Here is a 24,217-nt window from a genome sequence, read left to right as displayed (position 1 = left end):
CGGGTCGCGGCGCGGCGCGGGCGGCAGCATGGTGGAGAAGCGCTGCCCGCTGCAGAGGGACGGCGTGTACCGCTGGTTTTCAGAGCTGCCGTCGCCGCAGCGCGTGGAGTTCCTGTGCGGCCTGCTGGACCTGTGCATCCCGCTGGAGCTGCGCTTCCTCGGCTCGTGCCTCGAAGACCTGGCGCGCAAGGACTACCACTCGCTGCGCGACTCGGAGATCAAGGCCAACAACCCTGCCGACCTGGGCAGCCTCACCAACCTGACGGACGAGGTGGTGCGCAGCAAGCTGCTGGTGTCGCTGGCGCTGCTGGGCTCGGAACAACGCGAGGCTGCGGGCGTGCTCTACCGCACGCTCACGCACATCGACTCCATCATCCACAACTACGGGCTGCAGCTCAACGAGGGCCGCACGGGCGATGAGTTCCTGCTGCTCTTTACCATGGCCTCCAACCACCCGGCCTTCAGCTTTCACCAGAAGCAGGTGCTGCGCCAGGAGCTCACGCAGATCCAGAGCAGCCTGAGCGGTGGCGGCGGAGGCCCCGGGGGCAAAGGCGCGCCGGGACCCACCTGCCCGGCCTGCCACAAGGTGGGTGCGCGTGCGCGTGCCGGCTGCGCGGAGGGTGGGGGAGGGCGCCCGGGGCTGCACCCCTCGCGCCAACCTCCGTCCCATGTCTGTACCCCAAGCTGTCACCCCAAGCCCGTGCCTGGGACCCACGGGTCTGCTCACCAGGCCGGCGCGGCACCCCTTGTCTGCTCCCTGGCCCGCACCCGGAACCGAGTCCTCACCCTCAGCCATGTGTGCACCCCTAGTCTCCACCGCACCCGACTCACCTGTAACACCCCAGTCTGTGCTCCAAGCCGCCCTGCACCCCATGTCTGTAAACTAGATCCGCACTCAGGACCTCAAGTCTGCATCCCAGCTCCAGGCCACCACCCTAAACCCAGATCCCAAGACCCCACCCCAAAGCCTCCGCCCCCGGCCCGCACCAGGAACTGGGCCCAGGTCTGACCCCCCAAACCCCTACCTCCAATTTCCCTCGGTTTCCCACGCTTCAAGACTGCACACCGGCCCCTGCCCCTCGCTGAGCCGGGCGGGGTGGCGCGTCTGCGGTCAGAGGTTGGGGCCCCTTTGTGTCCCTTGTCTCGCTGGAGAGACGATAAAGCCTTTGTCCCCATAATCGGGCTCTTGGGTGACAGATAACAGGTAAACACTGAGCCGCCTCGGTTTCCGCAAATCTGGTGTTTATTACCGGGAGAGGGAGTTGGGGCGAGCCCGGAGCCGGTGAGGTGGAACCGGGCAGGCGCCGGAGCCTCGGCCTTAGTGGCCGCCGCTGCCCGCGCAGGTGTCGCCGGCGGGCCGCGAGCGCGCGTGCGTGCCCGGAGTACGATGTGCGCGCGGACGCGTGTGCGTGTGTGCGTACATGTGTATACGAGAGCACTGTGTGCACGCTGTGAACGTGTGTCTGATTGTCTTAGGAAACGCTCTCGCCTCCGCTCAGGGCCGCGCAAGGTTTTGCTGACCACCGGCTGGCGGCGCGGGAGCGGCGAGCGGGCAGCGGGCGTGGGGACGGCGGTTAACTCTCGCATCCCCAGCTGCACACGTGAGCGGCAGGGGCGACGCCTTAGACCCTCCAGATGCGGGCTTTGTGCGGAGTGGCTGAGAGCTGTGTCACTCAGAGTGACCACGGCTCACAGCGTGTAACCGCTGCCCGGAGCCGGTTCGCAAAATTCTGCAAGAGAAAGGGTTTCTTTGACCGGGTGGTGCGCGCTTAGATCACACTCGGGAGTTCTTTGGAAAGTGGGGCGGGGGTGGTGGTGGTCGGTCTGGCAAGCACCTCTCTGCCCTGCCTTTGAGCTCTTTGGAGTTGAAACTCTGACCCCGCCTCACCTTTGTGGAGTGGCTGAGGAAACTGCTTAGCTGGTGGTTGAGTTGACTTTCTTTTTAAAAAAATTTTTCCGGCTCTCTTTGAACCCCAGGCTGTGGCTTTTCCCTTCAGAACACTTTCCTCTAAGAAGTGGTTGCGGTGTATAGGTCGGGTTTGAGTGATGCCTTATCTCTTTGGTGGCGTTTTCCCCCGTGGCTGTAGCTTTCTCTGTAAGTTCAGTTCCCATCCGGGAGTCCCTGTTGTGTGTTGCTCCTGCTGTAAGCCGAAGAAACGGCCCAGAACAGGCCCCTGTTGGCAGTACGCGGTGTTGGCCCCCGTGCCAGGGCACTGTCGCCTGTCTGGGATGTCCATCTGGTGGCCAGCTCTGCCTCGGAGCTGCACCCCAGTCACGCCCTGGCTGTGCACTGTGTTACCCTAAGGGGATGCCCATGGGGCGTGCAGATGCCTCACCTTATGCAGGAGGTGGTGATTGTTGTTTTGGTAGGGAGTGAAGGAAATGTAGAACAAGTGTTTTTTACAAGAGAGGCTTTCTGTCCAACAGAAATCCCTTGATAAGGTGAAGGTGCTAATCTGTGCCTCCTCTCCACCTCGGTGCCCCGCACTGAACTCACTGGCATATAACCCTGGCCAGGTGCTCCTGCTGCGCTCCTGCTGCCTGGTATCTCCCTGCTGCAGTGGGAGGACGCTTTTTCCCAAGGCGAAGAGCAGGTTGGTGCTCCTTGAGCACGCCTTCCTCCTCCCGGCTGCTCTGGCCCTTTCGGTTCATTCTTACAGTGGTGCGTTTTGGACTTGTGGACTGTTGTGTGTGGCAGAGGGGATTCTGGCTTCCTGTGCTGGTTTTTGAGCAGTTACTGGGCCTGGCGGAGTTCAGGGTCTTTGGGGTGTTGGAGATGCTCCCTGACCCTTCGTGAGGAGGGCTGTGGTGCTGAGTACCCAGGGCCATGTCGCTGGCTTCCCTCAGGCAGGGCTTCATCCTCTGTCACCGCTGCATGCATGTCAGTCACAGCCACAGCGCTGCCTGCCGCTGATAACGCTGGGTGCCGGGAGCAGGCGGCTCGGGGACCTCGCTCTGTAGCATCTGGCACCTCAGCTTTACAGCCCGCTGTCAGCGTAACCCTGAAAGCCTGTCCCTCGGACAGCATGTGGCTGTTTTGTCTTGAGCTCTCTGCCCTTACAGACTGTTTATTTTAGAGATAAAGATGTGAGTTGCTTTTTAGATTCTTTACCCTATTTAAACTTAATTGTTTTCTGAGACTGCTTATTTGCGATCATTCTTCCAGACCGTTTTTAAGCATCTGTATTGTTCCGCAGACCTCCGGAAGTGTAAAAACGTGGGCAGGGCAGTGTCCTATAGCAGTGTCCTGTAGCCATTCTCTTTCAGAAGGAAAATACTCGATCGCACAGCTGATGTCAGATGGAGCAGTCCTGAGACGCTCAGCTCCTGGAAGCCGCTGCCCATGAAGTAGAAAGCTGTGGTCTCGGGAACCCTAGAGTAAGACCTGTGCCCGCGGCCCTGTGCTGTGGTCTCAGGTAGAAAACAGGCACCGCGCAGCATTTTAAGTGCGCTGCACAGAGGTTTCAGTGGCGCCAGAGCCCAGCACCATTACCTCTGTTTATTTCTACATCACTTGGTTCACCCCAAACGCCTGCGACCCCTGAGCAGGTGCTGCCCACTCTCCTCGCCCTGGCCCTCGGCCCCCCAGCCCTGCTTTCTGTCTCGATTCTCTGCTGGTGCTCTCACAGAAGTGGACCCACGCAGCTCCTGCCCTGCTCTGTCCAGAGGCTCCTGTGGGTTGCCGTGTGTCTGGGCGCCTTCCCTGCTGTGACTGAGTGGCTGGACCCCCTGCATGCCGTCCCAGAGGGCATTTGGGTGGTTTCGAGTGCTGACTCTAGGTGTTCCTTGTGGTTCACTCCCTTACCCCCAATAGTCCACTGACCAGCCTCACGGCTGTCCTGAGGGAGCATCCTTCTGGCCTGCCCCAGGCAGACGCAGGCCTCAGCAGGTGTGTGAGCAGCCTGATGTGGGGAACAGTGGAGCTTCTACAGGGGCTTGATTCTATTTTTATTTTCTGAGGTCCCAGGGCTTGAACCAGGGCCCTGTGCCTACTCAGCAAGTGCTAACCACTGAGCTACAGCCACAGTCCTTTGTGTTTTGGGCCAGGGCCTCCCTAAGTTGCCCAGCCTGGCCCCGATCCTACGCTCCTCCTGCCCTGGCACCCTGAGCAGCTGGATGCAGGCGTGTTCCTGCACGTCCGGGCTGAGCGTTTCTCAAGGGTACTGACCTGGGGTTCCCGAAGTGCTGCTGCGGGAGTGTGGTGGTGGGGGTTTGCTCGGAGCATGAGTCCTTGTGGCACAGTCCTGGCCCTGTCCCTGTGGCCTCCAGCGTGTGCCTGGGTGAGCGGATAGCCGCTGCCTCGCACAGGTGCCAAGAGGGAGCCGCTCGGTCAGTGCCTCCGGCATCTGTGTGCACACGAACGAACACACACACACCTGCTGGCCGCAGTGCTGCTGTTCAGAGGTGAAGCTCAGGCTGCCCTGTGGCTATCACGTGAGGCAAGTACCAACTGGCTGTGGTTTCTCCTTGAACCCCACCCATGCCAGCTGACAGCCACCTGACCCAGCATCCCTTGGGTGGACTTTGCCTGCCTGCTGTGGCGGGGGGGGGGGGCGCAGTCCCTGCTCCTTTGGTGACACCACAGGAGGGAACACTGATGCGTACTGGAGGGGGCCGCTTTGGAAGTCAGGACGCCAGTCCTGCGTCCCTAGTGATGTCCCCAGCATAGGCGCCCGACATCCTCCACGCAGCTGTGAGGGCCTGCAGAAGCCTTGTGGGGGCAGGGACCGTGTGGCCCTTGAGTTGTCGTGTGCCCTCACATGGAGCAAAGGCCGCCGACTCCCTCAGGAGGGCCTCACTGTCCCGTTTCTGTGTGCTCTGGAGACCGGGGGGTTTGTGTTACAGTGGGTGTGAAGGGGGTGTGGTGCTCACGTGTGTGCACGTCAGCAGACAGTTGGAGCTGGGCACCCACGGGCGCAGGGTTGGTTGCTGCAGTTTTGAGCCCGTTGATTGCAGAGGCTTTGTTTTGCCCCTTTCCTTTCCTTTTGGACGGAGGGTATTCTTGGAGTCGTAGTTTTGCAGCAAACCTCCGTGCGTACTGTATGGCTTCAGAGCGAACCTGCTAGAAGGCCCTGTGCTGGTGCGTGGGGTGTGTGTGTGAAGAGACTGTGGAGACCCTGAAACGAAAAATAATTCCTGCGTTTTAGTCCCCCTGGCGGGTTCAGATCTTAGGGGAAAACCCCTCTGGGCAGTCTCCAGCTGGCGCAGAGGAGGTGCTGTGGGGGGTGCTGAGCTCCCCAGCTTCCTCAGGGGCTGAGCTAGGCCTGCAGCCCGACTCACACAGGCTGGATTTCCTCCTAGCAGCTGCTCTCCTCTCTGGCTCCGGCATGTGCCAGTTGTGGTGAACCTTGACACACTGGAAATATCCCCCAGCCAAAGTCGGTAATCAGGAACTGACAGAATACCAGTACCGGACAGTTGCTGTGCTGTGCTGAGCTAGAAGGCCTGAAGTTATTCAGAGGGAGGGCAGGATTAAGGAAAGACAGCATCTGCCGCGATCAGTATCCTGGCAGCTGCAGGGTGCCTGACGGGGTAAGGGTAAGGAGCAGGAGCCGGACAAGGCGCTCCAGCTGGTCTGGGTCCCAGGCAGGTACTGCGCAGGCTCTCAGAAGAACCCCTGCCCTGAAGCGTCTTCTCTAGCCCTCGAGTCCATCGCTGACTCTGTGTTTGGTTTTTTTTTTTTTGGTACTGGGAATCAAACTCAGGACCTTGCACTTGCCAGGCAGGCGCTGTGCCGCTGAGCTGTGTCCCCAGTCCTTGACTGTTTGGGTCTGTGCTCTTCCTGTCTTCTCCAGCCCTCAAGGCCCATCCTTGACTCTGTTTGTGTCTGTGCTCTTCCTCAGAGCTGGGAGGTCAGGGGTCTGAACCCTGCTATTTCCTGTCTCCGCCTCCACCCCCTCGCTGATCTTTGACCGCCACTGTTTTTCTGCTTGGCCCAGAAACATGTCCATGGTTCTCTGATTGGCTTTTTAAACAAAACAGAGCCTTTGCTGCACAGTCTGCCTCAGCCAGCTCCTCCTCTTCCTTCTCCTCCTTTTTTTCTTTTAAATTATTTTTGGTACTGGCATTGGAGCCCATAGGGGGCTCTACCCCTGAGCTGTACTTCAGCCCTTTTTAGTTTTTATTCTGAGGCAGGATCTTGCTAAGTTTCCCAGCCTGTGCCTCTGCGTAACTTAGAGGACTTGGACGTGCACCGTGGCCTCCGAGTGGCCAGGCTTCCCGTGATGTGGTGACCTCGTCGCCCGTCTGTTCGCAAGGAGGTTGCTGTCTCGCCCGCACATTCCGACGCGTGTTGGGTAAATGTTTACAGTCGGCTCCTTTAGTCACCTTACGCACATTCTGAATACAAACAGGATCTTTGCTCACCCTCGTCTCGCTGTAATTGGGAGTGTGCTTCCGAGCGTCAGCACCTGCCTCTGTGATTCCCCGCACACTGTTCCCGGCCTCCTGTGACCTCCCTTTGGCCTCTAAACTCTGATTAAAATCTTTCTATTAAAAAGAATTCAGTAATTTCTTGAGTCAAGCAAACCTTGAAGTAGGTAAGTGTAACCAGAGGCAAGAAATTGAAAAGCTGCAAGAGGACCTGGGTAAACAGTGCGTCTGCCCCATGCCAGCCCGGGCGGGGCACGGGGCACTTGAGGGTCAGGTGGTATCCTGTGATTTTTCACTTAAAAACCAAGGCCCTCACCCTCTCACCAGCCATCCAGGTCCCCATGTGTGTAACAGTTCTCTGTAGAATTTTCAGAGCCTGCTTACAGATAGGCAGCAGGGATCCCCTGTGCGCGTGGCCGCCCACCTCGGGGTCGGGGCCCTGTGTCATTGTGGAGGAGTGTCCCTGCCCTGTGCTTCACTGTCCTGTCCTGGGTGTCCAGTAGTCCGTCACGTCAGTGGCTTCCTTCTTCCCATTTTACACCGTCAACAGTGTGCTGCCATTTACGTCACCAGCATGCCGCCTGCGTGTTACACATGGCAACAGTGGGCCTTTCCTGTTCGGCTGAGGACCTGTGGATGTCCATGGAATAGGAGTTGGGGGTGGGCTCAGGTTGCCTGGCCTGTGCTCGTGTCCCCATTGTCCTTGCTGTCCCCGTGCTGGTGATGGACGGCCACCCGCCTGGCCAGAAGACACCCTCCTCAGAGCTCCCGGCAGGGGCGGCAGGTGCTTTCTTGGGACTGTTTCCGTGGTTGTCGGCGAGCTTTTATGTCCCCACCATCAGTGCTGAGCTGTTCTTTCCTTCACACTTTAGAAGCTGTTTATGTTTAAGGAAATTTTCTTTAGTTGGAGATTCGAGTACTTGCTCTCCAGTTGTTAAAATCTTACCTTTTGACTTGGCGATGTAGTTTTTTTGGAAATCGCACGTCAGTCTGGTTAGCCTGACCTGCGGGTCTGAGCACAAGTAGACCTTCTTTCTACCTTGTACGTGTCTCCCATTATCATTTCGCAACGCACGCGTGAGTTCTGTGTGTGTTCTGTGAACGTAATGCAGCGCGTGCTCCGAGGACATTCCGCTGCCGCGTCTTCTGGTCTGGGGCCTGTGCAGTTTCTTTTTTTACATTAAACAGATCATCTGGAATTGATTTGGTGTAAGTAAGGTACAAAGCTAGCTAGATATTTTCCAGATGACAGTCCATTTGTCCCCGTGCCATCTGTTGAATAATCCGTCTCCCTCCCAGACCCGAGACCCCGTCTTTTATCGGGTGCCTATCCCCACGTGAGCTTGGGTTTGCTTCCGGGAGCTTCTGTGGTGAGCCCTGCTGGCTGGCGGAGTGTTGTCCTGTGGGTCAGCCCCGTGCGTGGCCTCCTCAGCCTCACTGGGCTTGCCTTGTGGTGCCCCCAGAGAGCTCCTGGGTTCGTTCTGCGTGGTGTGGTGCCCAGCTGGCCCCTGGGTGGCATGGGGTCCCTCCGGCTCCACTGGCCTCCCCGGCTTCTTTCCGTGTTTGCCGTCCTGTGCTGTGAACAGTGATATTCCTCAAACTCTCTTCTTCCTCTTTCTTCTTGCTTTGTAATTCATAATATTTTTGGCTGTGATTTTGCCAGTCTCACTGAGGAGCCCAAAGAGTCGTGCTTCTTTGGAGACAGATTTAGATTTGGGGTGACTTGCCGGGGAGTTAGGGCCTAGATGAAAACGGTTTCATGGGACAAGCCAAGCCTGACTAGCAAGCCCCGCCCCTCGGAGCACACAGGTGAGTGGGGCCCCTTGGGCTAAGCCTGTGTCCCACCCCACCGCTCCTCTGTACTGCGCTGAGCTGCATCCTTGTCTCCCCCTCCTTTGCATTTTTTTTTTTTTTTTGGTCTTTTTGAGACAGGGTCTCGCTATGCAGTTCAGGCTGACCTTGAGCTCACTTTGTAGCCCTGGCTGACCTCGAACTTGCAATGATCCTCCTGCCTCAGCCTCCCGAGTGCTGGGATTGCAGGCATGTGCCACCACACCTGGCTTCTTTGCAGTTTTTAAGAAGTTTTTTGTTTTGAGACAGGGTCCTGCTAAGTCCAAGCTTCTCAGGCTGGGCTCCACCTTGCCATCTCCCACCTCAGCCCTTCAGGGTGCTGGGAGTACAGGTACATTTTATTTTTAATGCAGCCGTCAGGAAACCTTGGTGCTCGACTCTCTTAGGTACCTGCCACACTGACTTCTTCTTCTTGGACCGTGCCCTGGGGCCTGTGTGGGTCTACGCTGTGGCCTCCTGCCGCCTAGGAGCTCAGCGTGGCGGGTGGATCTGCATACTTCCTGGGCTTGCTGGCCCGCTGGCCTCTGTGCTCCTGCCCTGAGCCTTTGCACACGCTGCCCGCTGCCCCAGAGCTGCGTCTTGACTCATGCCTGGCAGGTCTGTAGTGTCTTTAGCCTCCACCTTGGGCGCAGTGGGCTCTGCGTCCTGCTGCGAGACTGGGACCTGCTGGAGCAGAGACAGTGGCCCTGGTCGGGAGGGCCAGACCAGCAGGGGCACTGGGTGCCCTTGGTCCTGTCCAGCTCAGTGGTTTTTGTTTGTTTGGGTTTTTTTTGAGGTACAGTCTCACTGTGCAGTCCAGGCTGGCCTTCAACTCACTTTGTAGCCCAGGTTGGCCTCAAGCTGACAACGATCCTCCTGCCTCAGCTTCCTGAGTGCTGGGATTACAGGCTGGTGCCACCATGCCTGGCCGTTAGCTTGTGGTTTTTCACGGCTGCAAGAGACTGGTCTGACTGTGAGTCTCACGGCCATGGCTGACAGGCACTGTGTGCCAGGCCCCCTGTAGGAGCTCCCTTCCTGGCAGTCTGTGAGGAGTCGGGTTGGAGAGGCCTAGGGCCTGGTCCCCCAGCTCAGCCACAGGGCTTCATTCTGCCCTGTTCTTCACGTAGCTCCCTTGACCCTGCCCTGGTTCTCCCCAGGACTCCGCTGTGCACATGTCATCATCGTCGCCGCGTGCTGTGGGGCGAGGTCTGACCGGTCCGCAGTGCCTGTCGTCCTTGCGGCCTCCAAGGACCACGGCATGCGGTGGGAGCCGGACACGCTGTGCAGGGTAGTCCTTGACGCGGAAGCAAGAGCGAGGCATCTTAGCAGGCCGGTCCTGGGTCCGTCCTGGGCAGACCTGTGAGGGTGCCATTAGCCCCGTTACAGGGTCACCTCATGGAAGGAGACCCGAGTTCTGACCCCTGCAGTCCCCACAGGCCGTCTCCCCATGGGGCTCCCGGCTCTCAGGCGATGTGTCCTGTGCGTCCTGGGCCCGAGGGCCGCCGTCCCAGGCTCCTAGGAGCCGTGCTGCCTGACGTGGCTGCCCCGGAGAAGCCTGCTCCGCTTGTGCTGCAGGCTGCGTCTGCCTTGTCAGGATTTTGAGCACTCATCGTTTTTTTACTTTCTTTTCTTTCGCTTATTTTTTAATGGGCAGAGCTCTAGGGTAAGGAATAATAAAAGGAATGTTTTTACGCAGAAAATGTTTTTTTGGTTAGTGTTGGCTTTCACTTGGCCTAAGTCAGCAAATAGCTTTCACTATTAAACTATCTATTTTCTTGTTCTGGTTTTTAGAGACACATAATGACTGTTTTAGTAAAATGCTTGCAAATCAGTTTTCTTTTTTAATTTTATGGTTTCTTTTTTTTAAACATGGACTTAAACGTCTCTAACAGATGTTGCCCCTTCCTGTCTGGGGCTGGGCTGCTTGGAGAGTAGACAGAGGCGAGTGGCTGCGTGGTGGGCAGGGCTGAGTGTGGCGGCTGCAGCTCCACGTTTGCCAGCGTGCTGCCCGCCAGCTCCTGTGGCTCCCGGCTCTGTGTTCCCTGTCGTTTGTGCCACAGTGGCCCTGATCTCAGGGCTCAGCTCTCCCGCACCCCAAGAGCAGGGCTCTGTAGGTCACGTAGGAGCTCAGTCCCACCACCCTGACTGCCTTGGAGAGCTGCTGTGCGAAGATGGTAGAGATGCGGGGCGGGGGAGGCTTTCCAAACCCTTCCTAACAGACGTGGAAGCTTCATGTTTAAACTTAATCTTCAATTTGTTTCCCGATTCTAAACGTAGTGGCTGTTCCTTATAGACAAACTGGAAAGCGAAAACACAAAATAAAAGTTACCTGGAGAGCCAGGCGTGGTGGCTTACACTTGTAACCCCAGCGCTCGGGAGGCTGAGGCAGGAGATCTCTGAGTTTGAGGCCAGCCTGGACTGCACAGCGAGACCCTGTCTCAACCCCCCACTCCAAAAAAAAGTTACTTGGAGGTGAGTGCTGTTGGTGTGCATTTGCAGGGGATGCTCTCGTCCCTGAGGTGCCTGGTACGTACACAGCGCCACGCCTTCTCCCTTCTCCCCGTCTTTGAGCACACCTGTGCCTTTTGTTTCCTGAAATTACTTTGGAAAGGCTGCATAATACTTGCTCCCGTGTTTGTAAATACATTTACATATCAGCTGTTAATGTTTCTCCAGAGGCTCGTGTTTATCCTCACCGCTTCCGAGGGAGGGTGTTGGGCTGGGGTGCAGGTACTTGCCTAACAGTAGGAGAGGCCAGGTTCGACCCCCAGCACCAGGAGGGGAGAGGAGATGTGTGTCTCCTGCCATGGCCCTGGGCTGCACCAGGGTCTCTATTTTTAGTCCCCCAGGCAGGCTTTAGGGGAGCCCTGGAGCACGAGTGTGCTGTGCCCTGCCTGCGGCTCTGGTCGGCATTGGATGGCAGACGAGGCCCTGTCCGTCGCCTTCTGAGCGCTGACTCGGAAGAGGGGCTGGCGTGGCTGTAGTTCAGATCCCTAAATAGTTTCTCCAGCTGCCACCCTCGTGTTAGTAGAATAGCCGAGTGCTTGTCGCGTGGCCCCACTTCTGTCTTTTGTTCTGTAGAGCCCAGTGCTGCTTATTTTGTTGAATTTTGAGTCAGGGTCTTTCTGAGTCACCCAGACTGGCGCTCTGGCCTCAGGCTCGCGCATGGCCATGATGCAGGTATGCACCTGTCCGGAGCTGTCGTGAGTGCGGTCTGTTGGAAGGGGAGAGAGACCCCGCACCCTGGGGCAGGACCACAGGAGCCTGGTAGCTTTTGAAGCCCTGGCCATTCCCCACCGTGCTGGGATCCGTGTCCCTGGGTGGGCAAGAGCCGTAGGGACAGCCACAGCCTTGCCTGCAGTTCTCCCAGAGCCAGTCCCTGTGGCACTGGAGTTAACGCGCGCTGCGAGCACCACACTGGCAGGGCTGGTAGCAAATAACAGCTTCCTGGGTACTGACTGTACCAGCTCTGCAGGTACGAAACACGTCCAGTTAACACTCTTGAAAGCCCTGTGTGGTAAGGGCGTCTCTTCTATCCCGGTAGAGGCGGAGGCGGGCCAAGGCCCCCTTGGTCTAGTCCGAGCGGACCCCCAGAGCCCTGCACCTGCAGCTGGAGGACGCTTGCGCTGCTCCGTGCTGGCCGCCTAGCTGTGCAGAAAGCCTTAGGAGTGAAGTCGTTCGCACATGGAGGTAATGATCTGCGTGGACAGCAGTTGCTGCGAGGATCGCACAGCCCGAAGCTAGCCATGTGCGGCTGATGATAGGGCCAGCAGGAAGTGTGGCCGTGCGCGCTGCCTCCCGTCCGCTCCTCCAGGGCACGCACCGTGTGCCGCTGGGCGCAGGCCTCAGTCTGCACCTGACTGGTAAATGTGTACCGTGGCCGTCTCCTGGCAGCAACGCCTGGCTCTGGCCCCTTCCCTTCTTTGCACAGCTGCGCCGGGTGCTGCACGTGTGGTGTTTGGTTTTGTTGCACCAGTCTCAGGCTGACGGTGCCATGCTGGCCTGCCTTGTCCACAGCAGGCTGGAAGGGCCTGGGCTGTCTGAGGGTCGAATCTGGCCCTTTGGATGTCATCGGTCACTGCACTTCTGAACCTGTCCCCAGCTGCCTGGAGAGCCGAAGCCTGTGGTGGCCGCTGTGTCCCTTTCTGGTATTTCCGTACAGGTGGCCCAGGCGTGCTGTGGCAGGGCCGGGCTTTGCTTGTGCAGATTCTAACTGTTGCTCCCCTGGGCCCTGTTCAGTCCTTCAGCGTCTCTGAGATGCTGCGCCCCCGCTGCCCACCGCCCTCTGCCAAGCGCTGCTCGGTGCTGGGGCGGCCGTGCGGAGGACACGGGGTCTCGGCGCATGTCTGCGTGCAGGTCCAGCGGGGCTCTGCGGTGGCCGGTGAGGGGAGCTCCTGCGGCACTGTGCCCGCCCCGCTGGTTGAGGGCTGTGGGGGACGCAGAGGTCGACCTGCCCGCCCGCCCAGGCTGCCCGGCCTGCGTATGGGGTGCCGGCAGGACCCTCATGGAGTTAGGATATGTGTCCTCCCAATAGGGCCGCAGGTGCCTCTCCCCGCGCTAAAGAGGGATGGAAGATAAGACTGTGTAAGGGAGGCGGAAAGACTGGAACTGTGGAGACGCGGCCCAGGGGTTTGAACCTGATGCACTTGTTGGCACGGAGCTCAGGGAGGCAGCAAACGCAAAGCACCGACCACACGGGATGGGGGCAGCAGGGTGCGCGCTGGCTGGATGAGTGCACGCGCGGTGTGACCCCCGCGAGGACGGCAGCCACTTCCCGGGACGGTGTGAGGGGAGGGGCCGTGAGGCTGGCGGAGGCAAGGCTGGGAGCCCACCACCTCCCTCTGGGTGGCGCTTGCTGTTGGTTTATCCTGAATACAATCAAATTTTGGTGACACGCTTATGCATTTTACAGCTACATTAGTGCCCGCTGCGTGGCGGGTACTGTGCTAACTGTAGGGAACCCACAGTGAACAAACCCTCACCTGGCTGAGCACCCAGAAGCCCTGCTGAGCTGGTGACAGCTGTCACTGCGGGGGCCGCAAAGGCCTTCTGAGCAGGTGCCGCTGCCCGGCGAGGGTGAGGACGGGAACGGGCTGCCTGGGAGAGGGGCGGTGGGGCCCACAGGCCACGCTGGTCGCTCACTGGGAATAAAGCACGTCGCACGAGTTACGGGCAGCCGGCGGTGGGACCGGGCAGGCCGGGCAGGGAATGCGGAAGGCGACATGTGGGACCCATCAGGCCTGTCTGCCGCGCGCGCGTCCGGCTGCTGACGGAGCCCCGCGCCGCGTGAGTCAGAGAGCATCTGAGTTGAGCTGCTGAGGTCACATGGGCAAATTAACCTAACCGAAAATAACCCCAAAACCAGCATTTCTGGGAAACGAAAGTGAAGGTAGCTTTCAATGTAAATAAACAAAGGCAGAAAGGAAGATAAAGGGTGGGCTAGAAAAAGTAAGCAGTTGGAAAACAAAAGAAAGTGCTTTGGGAAAGAATACTGAGGGGAAGACATTTCGCCCGCAGTGGCTGGTGTGAAGCATTTCCTCCCTGTTCTCACGGCAGGGGTGACACGTGTGTGTGCGGGGGCGGGGGGGGGGTGCGCACGTGGGCAGCCCTCCGTTCTTCCTGTTGATACACAGGAAGCGCTTCCTGCTGTCCTCCATGGGAATGGGTACTGTGAACCCGTTAACGCCTGGGCGGCTTTGGGCCACCCTGCTGCAGTGAGCCTCACCCACAGATCATGGACAGCCGGGTTTGTGGTGCACGCCTGTACTCCCAGCAGTCTGGAGGCTGAGGCAGGAGGGTCACCATGAGTTCAAGGTCAACCTGGGCTCCGTACTGAGACCCTGTCTCAAAAATCAAACAAAAAACAAATCATGAACATCTCCTCCAGAGGACCTGACCAAGCGTGCCTTTGGGCCTGGGGACTTCCCCTGTGCCCCTGGGCACCAGTGTGCAGTGTGGTTCATGGCCGAGCCCCCTCAGCCCTGGCCCCCTAGCCTGCGTTGACACCTGGATTTCTTGCATGGTGGCTGGGGTGGTGTGGAGTGGCCTGGAACCTCCCGCTCACTGGCACATCTGTGTGGGGCCGGGGCTGTCACCACTGGCTGGCAGAAGCTAGCATCCACTGTTGGTTGCGACAGCCTGCTCTCTCCCAGTCCAGGACAGAGAATTCGGCTCGGAAGATGCAGGCAGGTCTGGGGGTCGAGAGCAGGCGCTGGCTAGGCTGATGTGCGGTCCCCAGAGTCACGTTTTTGTTTTGTTGTTTTTCTTTTTGTACCGGGAATCGAACTCAGGACCTTGAGCTTGGCAAGCAGGCGCTGTGCCGCTGAGCTGTGTCCCCGGCCCCAGAGTCAGGTTTGAAGTCAGGGTGAAACCTGGTTTCTGCTGTCTTGCGTGTGCCTCGCCGCTGCCTTGCTTGCTGGGAAAGCGGCTCGCTGTGGAGCACTGCTGGCCTGAGTGCCCAGCCTTTGGGCTTGCCAGGCTGCGCCGCGCTGTCTGGGGCCGCAGAGAAGATGTGTGACACAGTTAATGTGCTCAGCAAAACTTCCTTTATATACTTAATTACAACGTTAAAGCACCACAACCCAAGCTTGAGTTCCATAATGAAATAAGAAAACTTACATAGCCGCTTAATAACAACACTCGCCTGTCCTCACTGCTGTGCAAGTGCACCCCGCCCGTGTCTGGTCCACGCGGGTTGAGGGGTTGCCTGTGGCAGCCACAGGAGCGGGCAGCCGTGTACCATGCCCACCCCTGCAGTGTTCCTGACCCCGCGTAGTCCCCGCTCCGGTACCAGCGGCCCAGTCACGAAGACAGCACTGACACTCGGGCAGTTGCGGGGACAGCGTGTGATCTTGTGGGCTTCGTTGCCAGCTTCTGGGCTGCCTTGGCCCAGTCTGGACACCGTGCTGTGGCCATTGGATGATGAAAAACACTTTTCTAAATTAAAGGGAAATCACCTACTTTGGTTAAATTACAAATAGAAGCAATTGAAGTGCTTTACCATCTTGAGAACGTCTTGGTGTCTTACCCAGAGACTGACCTCGGGAGGAGTGTGGAGTGGGCAGGTTTCATCCTCCTGAGGCACCCGCCCTGTAATGGGCCACGTGGGCTGTGGCTGCCCAAGGCCGATGCCTGCTTGCCCCTGGCCCAGCGAGGCCTCCTTTTTGGAGGCTCTGGCAGGTGTGGTGTCAGATACAGGCTGACGGGAGTCCTGGGGCATGCGGCTCGCACCCTCTCCTCCTGCCCATGCTCCTCTGCTCCTGTGGGTTCTGACCGTGAGCCTGCCCTCTGCTGGGCCAGCTACCATCTGCTACCCAGAACACAGAAGCCAGGACAGCCACGGCCCAAGGGGGACATAGCGTGGGAGCTGCTGGCCGAGCAGCTCCGCAAGGAGTAGCCGCTCTGCGCTTCCCTGGGACATCGCTCTGTGCTGTGAAAGCCCTTGACGTGTGTTAGGGAAAGCAGTGCCAGTTTTTATTCGAAGCCCAGAACTTCCAAGGCAGGAGTGGATGCCACCGTGACGCCGCCCCACAGGGCCACGGTCCTGCTCTGCCCGCTGGCACCCAGACACGGCCTCCCAGCCCGAGGAGATGGGCGGCACGTCCCTGCCCGTGACACGATGTGCTGCCGGTGTGCGGTGTGCTGAGAGCGTTGTTCTTGGGAACTTGTCCTTGTCCACCGTGGGTGCCATCGGGGCGCTCCACACGCAGGCAGGCCCCTCTGTGTGACGGTCTGGAAGTAGGGTAGAGTCGCGCCAGAACGCGGCTGCTCAGACTGTGTGTTTATGCTTTACATAAGGGTAGCATCAAGTCCTGCTTTGTGATTAGTTTTATGGAAATTAATTGATTTGAAGAAATATAAAAATAAGATCTGTCTCAGTAAAGGTGCATGTTTCATGTGTCACTGAAAGTCTCTGTCCAGTGTGATGAGCTGCTAACACAAGCAGGTTTCCTGTGTGGTTGCAGTTACCTGGGCTGTTCTTGCTCTCGGGGAGGGAGGGCAGAGCTCCGCCTTTCCCAGGAAGTGCTTTTGCCAGCAGTGGCAGTTCCAGCGTCGTGAGAATCCCAGGGTGGTGAAAGCAGGAGTACCTGTCCGCTAGGTGAAGCCCGCTAACCTATAGGACCGATATTCACCCGTCCAAAACACGCGAAACGAAGCCGCCAGGTGTAGGCGCATGCTTTCCCGCGAGGAGCTCACACCACCCTGCCGCAGGACAGAGAGTCAGTCGGGTGTGTTTTCTCTCCCCAGATGGCCCCCCGGGTGGAGCCCCCTGTGAGCAGCATGGGGAACAACAGCCTCGAGAAGGCGCTGCACACGTCCGCACAGCCCACGGAGGAGCCCAAGAGGCCGCTGGGGAAGCACAGCAAAGGTGGGTCGCGGCGGCCCAAGCTCGGGAGGTGGCAGGTCGGGTGCGTCGGTGCCTTGGGAGGCCCCTGCCTTTCTGACTGTGAGCGTTACCAGGCATATTATGGCAGGGAGAACCACAAGTGTTGGTGCTGTCAAGGGAGACAGAGCTGTTAAATGCCCTGTCCTCACACCAAGACAAAACAAGCGTGTCCTGGGGCCAGATGTCCCCTGGGGCAGCGTCAGCCCTGAGCCCTACCTGACGGCGCAGGGTTCTGTCCCACTGCCTGGCGCCATCAGCACGAGCGCCACCGGCCCTGGCACGAGGCCTGCGTTCTGCTGGCTGTGTACCTGTGCGCTGTGAGATCTGGGTGGCAGCTGGGGCAGAGTAGCTGGCTCTGGTGGTGGCGGGCGGCGTGTCTCCCGCCACCCTCGCTCCTCGAGGCTCTGCAGGCCTGCCTTCCGCAGCCGCCTAGACCGTCGGGCTGAATTCTTTTAAAATTGGGAGAGCAAAGGCTCTGGGGATCTTGCCAGTGGTCAGCGGGAGACACAGGAGGCGCTCCTGCGCACTTGCTGGTCTGGCTCACCTTTGGCTTTGGCTCCCGTGTTCCAGATGCGGTGGCCTCCTTCTCTGTGGAGGTTAGATCTGTGCTGCTTGTCTGTCCTTGGTCCTCCTCTGCTATCCTGTGACCCCAGCGCCACATCTCCCGGGGCACGATAAGCACTGTGTCTCTCAAAGTCTTGCCCGGCATGGCTGCTGTGCCGTGTTTGTGTCACGTGAGCGCATGGTGGTGTGGGAGCCCTGGGTCCCTGCAGCCCTGTGAGGTGCTGGCCATGACTGTCCTCAGAGTCCTGCGAGGTCACCCCACGCCACGCTGCGCCTTCCTCCTGGGGCCCGTGACCTTGCTCGCACGTCTCTTCTGCCTGGTCGTCCTGCGGACTCGGCCACGTCCCGCCCAGAACAGAGAGGTGGCCCTGGTGGGGGAGGAGCTGTGTCACCAGGGAACGCCCTGCTCCCTTCCACACGGGGTCCCCAAGAGCACCACCCAGACCTGTGCCCTGCATCCCAGAGACGTGAGGGCCGATCCTCCCTCCTGGTTTCTGGGGGCGGGGGTGATTCTTGGTATAATTTCAAAATGCTTGGGTGCCGCCCACCGTTCCCTGGTCTGTGTACTTTGGTGCCCAGAGAGGCAGGTGCACTGGTTCTCATGCTTGCTGAGGCAGGGTCATCTGCTGTGAGTGTCCGGTGTTACCTGCTGCGACGGTGTCCTAGGTGATCTGCTGTGAGTGTCCCGTGTCATCCACGGTGGCAGTGTCCCATGTCATCCTCTGTGACAGTGTCCCGTGTCATCTGCTGTGAGTATCCTGTGCAGGTGTAGTGATGGGAGTGCAGCCGTGCAGAACGTCCATGTGCCCAGTGTCCAGCTGCCACACCAGGGCCCGTGTCTGACTGCAGGTCCTTGTGTGCCTTGGAGATACGGCTGGGGACAGTTGTGCAGATAGGGAGCTCCTCGTCGGGGAAGCTAGGGAGCGGTGTCCCAGGGTGGGCTGCAGTGTCGGGAGGGGAGGCAGGTTCTAGCACCTGGAGCTTTGGACCTCACGTCCTGGTGGTGGGCAGGGTGGTGCTGAAAGCTGGTGTCTCAGGGCCCCAGTGGCCTCTTGATGATCCGGACCCCGCAGTCTCGCATGTGTCTGTGGGTGTGGACCGTTCTGTGAATTAAACGGAGCTTTGGCGCTGGGAAGGTCACTGCCCAGCCGCTGAGGGCTGTGTGTGTTGTGGCGGTGTGATGCTGCAGGGCATCTGAAGGCCGCGCCCCACAGGTCCACGTGGAGAGCTGGGGCTCCTGCAGGAGGGGGCGCACGGTGGGCTTCTGCTGGTGTGGTGGTGTCCAGAGCCTCCGTGGCTGCAGCTCCTGGTTCCCTCTTTATTCAGCGCTTCCTAGGAAGGACTTCGGGACACAGAATAGAGTTCAAAGAATTTGGCAGTGAGTACCCACCCCCCATCACGCAGGTGTGTTTTGCCCTGTTCACTGTTGTTTTATGTTTTTTATGGTACTGGGGATAGGGCCTGCAGCCTCGCGTGTGCCAGGAGTGTGCTTGTGGCTGGAGTCAGGAGCAAAACTGTTCGTCCCTGGGCCTGGGGGCAGCAGAGCTGCCCTGAGGCCCCAGGTGGGAGCTGGTGTCACCACGTATCTTGAACTCTCAGGCTCCGTTTGGAGCTGATGTTGACCTGTTCCCCTCAGCACAGAAGCACCCTGCAGCAGGCTGGATGCTGTGAGCGAGGCCAGTGCACACCTCCCCGCCAGGTCGAGGGCTAGGCAGCTGCGGGGCGGGCGCACTGTTGGGAGCTGCCCCTCCCTCTTGAGCTGGGGGTGTCACCGCCACACCCCCACGCCCCCAGGTGCATGTCTGTGGTTTTAGTTTTTGGCGTGTTAGAGCGGCTTCAGGGGCCCCAGGCAGTGGGCCGTGATCCCTGGTGTGGACGCGTGGTGCCTTCCTCCCGGCTGCCCTCTACTGCTGGCCTCCAGGGCGTCCTTGCGCCTGTGCTGCGCAGCCCCGCTGGCCGGGTCTCTCCCAGCCTCCGTGTGTCTGAACCATTTCTCCTGAGCCCCGAGGTGAGCGGGCAGACCTGGGAGATGGGTGCGGTTTCTGGGGGAGGAAGCTGTGTTGGAGGCCTGGGGTGGGCGGGTGAGAGAGTGGACTCTGGCAGCCTCCACCGCTGACTGCCGGTGGGAAGCGAATGGGAACCAGCCCACTCCTGGGCCCTCAACCTGGCTGTGTGTTGGAGCCTGCGTTCTTAGTCTTAGTCCCCGCACACGCCGGCCCATCGAAGTTGCTGTCCCTCTCCAGGGAAGGCAGAGACAGACCGCGACATGGCACTTGCTTGGGGTTTCACAGAGAACATGCAGTCTGGGCCACCGCGTGCCGTAGCCGCCTTCCGGGGTCCGAGCGCTGTTTGCACGGAGTGTGCGACGCTGTCGAGTGTGGGCTGCCCTGCGGCGGGCCACGCTGCTTCTCAGGGCCGCGATGTTCAGACTGGGGCCTGGAGTTAAACATCTTAAGTTTCTGCGCATGCATGGAAAGGAAAACCACGAAATCAATGAGAAATGTGTCCTCGCAGTCTGTCCACAGAGCGCCCGTGTCACCACGGCCCTCAGTGCAGCCCGGGCCGCGGTGGCATCGATCCAGGCTTTGGCGTGGCCTGGGGTCCCCTGTGAAGCTGGCACAGGCTCGTGGTGCCAAGGGAAGTCACTGACGCAGGTTCCAGGGGCACCTAGCCTGTGGCGTAAAGTATAAATAAAGGGACATCCCAGCAGCAGAGCCGGTCCTGTGCCCCTGTGGAGTTGGCACGTGGTCCTCACTGTGGACGTGGACTTGCTGTCTGGGGCCGTGTGCTGTGCCCCCTAGGTGCGGCAGGGCGGTGAGGCCTGTCCTCCTTTCCCATCTCGGGGGGCGCGCCCCCACCCAGCTCGCTGTGGACCTGCCCACACGTGACGCGTCTCTTCACTGGTCCCCCACATGCTTCCTGGTGCTGGGTGCCGGCCCCGCGGGCCCTGTGGCTGTCCCACCAGGCGATGGAGGATGTGGCCCTGGGGTGCACACGCATGCTTCCCGGTCCCTTGAGACAGTCGGAGTCCCTGGGTGGTGATGGCGAGCGGACGCAGGCCTGCGGACTAGTGGGGAGGGCGGGCGTGGCCGCGTGTCCAGGAGGACCTTGGAAGCAGCGGGTTGTGACAGCTGTGTGCACCTTGATGCATCTCTGGAAAACCGTGACACAGTGCGGAAATTTGGGGGGAGCTGCCTGTGAGTTCAACATCGTGGATTTTCTCTATTGTCTTTGATCATTTCATTAGTGTTTTTCATTTGCCTTTTTTTTATTCGTCTTTTAAACAAAACTGTATACTTGTCATCCTGTAGTTTGTAAGTTTTCAGTTAATATAACAAGCTTCCTTTGTATTTTTGCTTTTACACCCTGCTCTTTTTTGAGTATTGTGTGCTGGGCAAGTGCTCCCTCCTCCAGCCGCATCCCCAGCGCCGTACACAGGGTCTTTCCTGGCTCCAGAGTGGAGCGCATGCGTGAACATCTCTTGCTCCTGAGCACAAGCCCAGGGGCTGCTGCTGCCAGCTTCGCTCCGCCCTCTGGGCCGGGGACCGGGCAGCGGAGCTGGCGGGAGCACAGCGGCCCTCGAGGCTGTCTTCGCCTGGCGTCTGTGGTGCCTTCATTTGGAGACAGCCCAACGGCCCTGTCAGCTTCTCGGTCCTCCCGCCCGGCTCCGAGTCACTCCCCTGGTCCAGGTGGGTTTCCTTCCCCTCCACGTGCGCTGGCGCCTTGCAGCCCTGGGCACATGGAGCAGGGCAGGCGCCGGCACCTCCGAGGACCCTTGGATGCTGTGCTTCCGTGGCTTTGGGAGGGGAGAGCTGTGGGTTAGAGCGAGCTACCAGGCCTGGTTTTAAAAACACTGTGTTGGAAAAACAGAAAAGCTGTGTATTTGCTGACAGTGGGATGGAGGAGGTGACAGGAGCCGTGAGCGGCTCCACAGAGCAGCGGGCGGTAGCAGCTCCCAGTGCACTGGGTTCTTTGTCTTGCCAGAAGGGAAATAAACGGGCTCCTCTTGCAGCGGGATTCTGCCCAGCGAGGGGCTCTTTGAGGCTTCCGACTGCAAGTCGGGGGGATTCATGTCCCCCGGGGTGCACACAGCTGCAGACTGCTCTCAGTCTGGGGCCCATCGGCAGGTGGGGTGGCGAAGGACAGGTCACCTGCCTGGCCTGCAGTGAGTCCCCGGCAGCCCTCTTGGTGTCTGCTTGAGCTCTGCCTTCTGTGGCGGGGCAACGGGGAGGGGCGGCCAGTGCTGACACACGGATCCAGGCGTGGCCTGACCCGGGAAAGTTTCCACAGAATGCTCCCGGGGGCTGACAGGACTGCACCTGCGCTGGAGGGTGCTGCAGCCACCAGCACGTGTGGCTCTTGAGGACTGAGACTGCGCCTAGCACTACCACGGAATTGGGTGTTTACACGTGGCTTGACTGCACTGCGGGGCGGGGCGGGCACGGGAACCTCCCCCAGCACCCACAGAGCGGTGTTGTTCCCAGGCATGGTCAGAATTGTTTGCAAACTAAAGCCAGTCTTGCAGGACTCGTCAGGGCCTTACTAGCTTCTTTGATCCCTAAATCTTTTGTCCCCACAGCTTCTGGGGGGCCCCAGTCTCACAGACATGGCCTCTAGCCACGGAGGAAGGTGTGCTAGGCTTCCCCAGTGGCCGGTCGAGGTGGACATGGGACTGTGCACACCTGTGGAGGTGCCAGCGTGCCCCGTGGCCATGTGGGCTCTGGGTGTGTCGGTCCTTGTGTGGAGGTGGAAGAGGGCAGGCGTGCCCGGCGCGGGGGGTGTGGGAGCTGCGTGTGGATCTGAGCCTGTCCTCGGCCTCGCAGAGCAGTGGACCTAGTGTCCACTTCAGCTCTGAGAAGAGGTTTCGGGCAGAGAGGGAGGAAGTGCTGTGGCGAGGGGCTCCCTGGAGACAGGGCGTCCCTGCGACAGTGCCCCTGGCCTGGCCACCTGGCAGGGGTGAGTGCGCAGCCAGCACATGGAGGAGGGCCCGTGCCTGGGGGACAGCTGTGGCCGTGCCGGCCAGGGCGCGGGGCCCTCCTGACTGCCAGTCACCGCAAGCGCACACGGAGGCCTGGCTCCCGCTGGGGTCTCAGGTCGAGCCCCTCCTCTCCTGTCGCCCCAGCCCCGTTCTGCGCTGAGCTGCCCCACAGCCGTGGCCCCTGTTGTCTCCGTGGTTCTGGTCGCAGCCCGGCCCCTCAGGGTCCCTGGCCGGCCCGGGTGTTGGAGGCCGACTTCTGCGTGTGGCCCGAGCCTGCCTTCCTCGTGTGACGCCGTCTCTGTTCGCTTTGCAGTGAGTGTGGAGAAGATAGACCCGAAGGCACTGTCACACGCCAAGAGCGACAGGAGCGCCGAGTGCTCCTTTGAGGTAAGAAGCTGCCTCGTCCCGCCGGCTGCCTGTCCCCACACGGGGTGCACGCGGGCCTCTCCCGGGGGGTGTCGGCCGAGGTGACGGGGTGCGGGCCAGCCCAGGTGCGTCTCTGCCCGTGTCCCAGGACAGTGCTAAAGGGGTGCCAGGGTGGACGTTCCGAGCACACCTCGGTGTGGGGAGGGTTGAGAAACCCGTGCCCTGTGGGCGGCAGAGCCGGGGACCGTAGATGCCCTCGAGGATGCAGGGGGCACAGAGAGTCTCTGAGAGAACCTGTCCCCTGTGGACAGGGAGGGGGCCGCCATGCTGGTCCGGTGAGACTCAGTCCTGAGCAGTGAGACGTGCTGGATTCGAGGACGGGAGCCCTGCGCAGTCCACATCCCTCCCTCCTTGCGGGGGTGCAGGCTGGCCTGTGTGGCAGCTGTGCGTCAGCTCTGCCCGTCCTGGCTCCCTCCAGTTGTGTGGACCTTGACCTCCATTAGCCTCGTGGCCCCAGAGGGCGGCCAGTGCCCCGGCCTTAGTATCTTCATCCTGGGCAGCAAGATGCCTGAGTCAAAGGAACATTCCCGCAAGGAGCCACTTCTGTGCTGTTGGCCAGATATAATCTCTTGGTCCCATTTGGCTGCAGTTGAGGCAGGGAGCTGCGTTCTGGCTGGGCACATCCCCCTGTGATCCGGCTCTGCCACCTGCCCCCAGGCCGTATTAGGTCTACACCGCCATGTGTGTTCTGGCCACTGGCTGCTTGTGAGTTCCACTGGACAGTGTATGGTGCCTGCGCTGTGGGCAGGGCCAGGCTCCTGTGGGCTGTGGTTAGGTCAGAGTGCTGCTTCCACTCCAGGGCCCCGGGCCTGCGTGGCGCTGGTCACGAGAAGCTGCTGAGCCCGCGTGCAGGGCTCACAGGGTGGGGAGCCCCGGCAGTGGAGGCCGCAGGAGCCTCGGCCCCGTAGAGTCCCGAAATGCTGACATCCCGGGGCCCTGGGGGTCAGCAGGCTGTGTGGGGCTCTGGGAGGTGCACAGAGGCCTCTGACCTCACTGTCCTGTCCCTTTGACAGGGACGTCGCGTCAGCCTCCAGCAGGGCCACACTTGCGGAGTGTGCTGTGCCTGAAGCCACCTCAGAGTTGGCCCTGCCTCCGTGGGTCGGGGCGGTCTCGTGCCCGGCGCCAGCCCCGGGATGGCTGTTCTGGCGAGGCCCAGGCCGTGTTAGCCGTGCGCAGCGAGTGATGGCACTGCCGGGGCGGCCACAGCCGTCGGGGAGGACGTGGGCGTCCCCCGTGCCTCGTGGCTCCCGGAGCACAGAGCTGACCGGGAAAGGGAAGAGCAGTTGGTGGCCGTCACCCAGGGGACTTGGACACACACCAGGCTCCAGAGGAGCTGCCGTGAGGCCTTGAGAGCCTGGAGCTGCTGCCAGCTCTCCCGCTCCTGAGGAGGTGGCCAGCTCCCATCTGGCTGCGCTGCTGCTGGTGCCGGGGCCCGGGAGGCCATGTCTGCCCGTGCTAGAAGCGCCCGACCTCTGGTGCCAGGGCAGCCAGTGCAGCGCTCTGTGTGCTGCTGGCGCTGCGCCTTCTGTGCTCTGTGAGCGGCCATTAGTAGGGCGCGATGATGTCGCTGTTGTCACATCATGTGCCATAGTGCCGCTGTGCCTCTGCGCCCAGCCTGGGCCTGCGGCTGCGTCGTTGGAGACCACAGGCTGAGAGGAAAG

At 60.1% G+C, this 24,217-nt stretch overlaps 1 protein-coding gene across 1 annotated transcript in view; it reads left to right on the top strand.

The window, feature by feature from the left end:
* Positions 1-138: 138 nt before the first annotated feature.
* The window catches only part of Zcchc14 (zinc finger, CCHC domain containing 14), a gene marked incomplete at its 5' end in the record, with an annotated part of 37,100 nt that continues 13,021 nt past the window's right edge, over positions 139-24,217 (top strand). The window contains 3 exon segments of the mRNA XM_005411003.2: positions 139-586; positions 16,450-16,570; positions 22,444-22,517. Of these exon segments, the coding sequence (XP_005411060.2) occupies positions 139-586; positions 16,450-16,570; positions 22,444-22,517 (643 nt within the window).

Source organism: Chinchilla lanigera, unplaced genomic scaffold (assembly GCF_000276665.1).
Source record: "Chinchilla lanigera isolate Chin_1 unplaced genomic scaffold, ChiLan1.0 scaffold00140, whole genome shotgun sequence".
Classification (NCBI taxonomy): domain Eukaryota; kingdom Metazoa; phylum Chordata; class Mammalia; order Rodentia; family Chinchillidae; genus Chinchilla; species Chinchilla lanigera.
The sequence above is the reverse complement of the archived record's forward strand: the minus strand, read 5'-3'. Positions and strand labels throughout refer to the sequence as shown.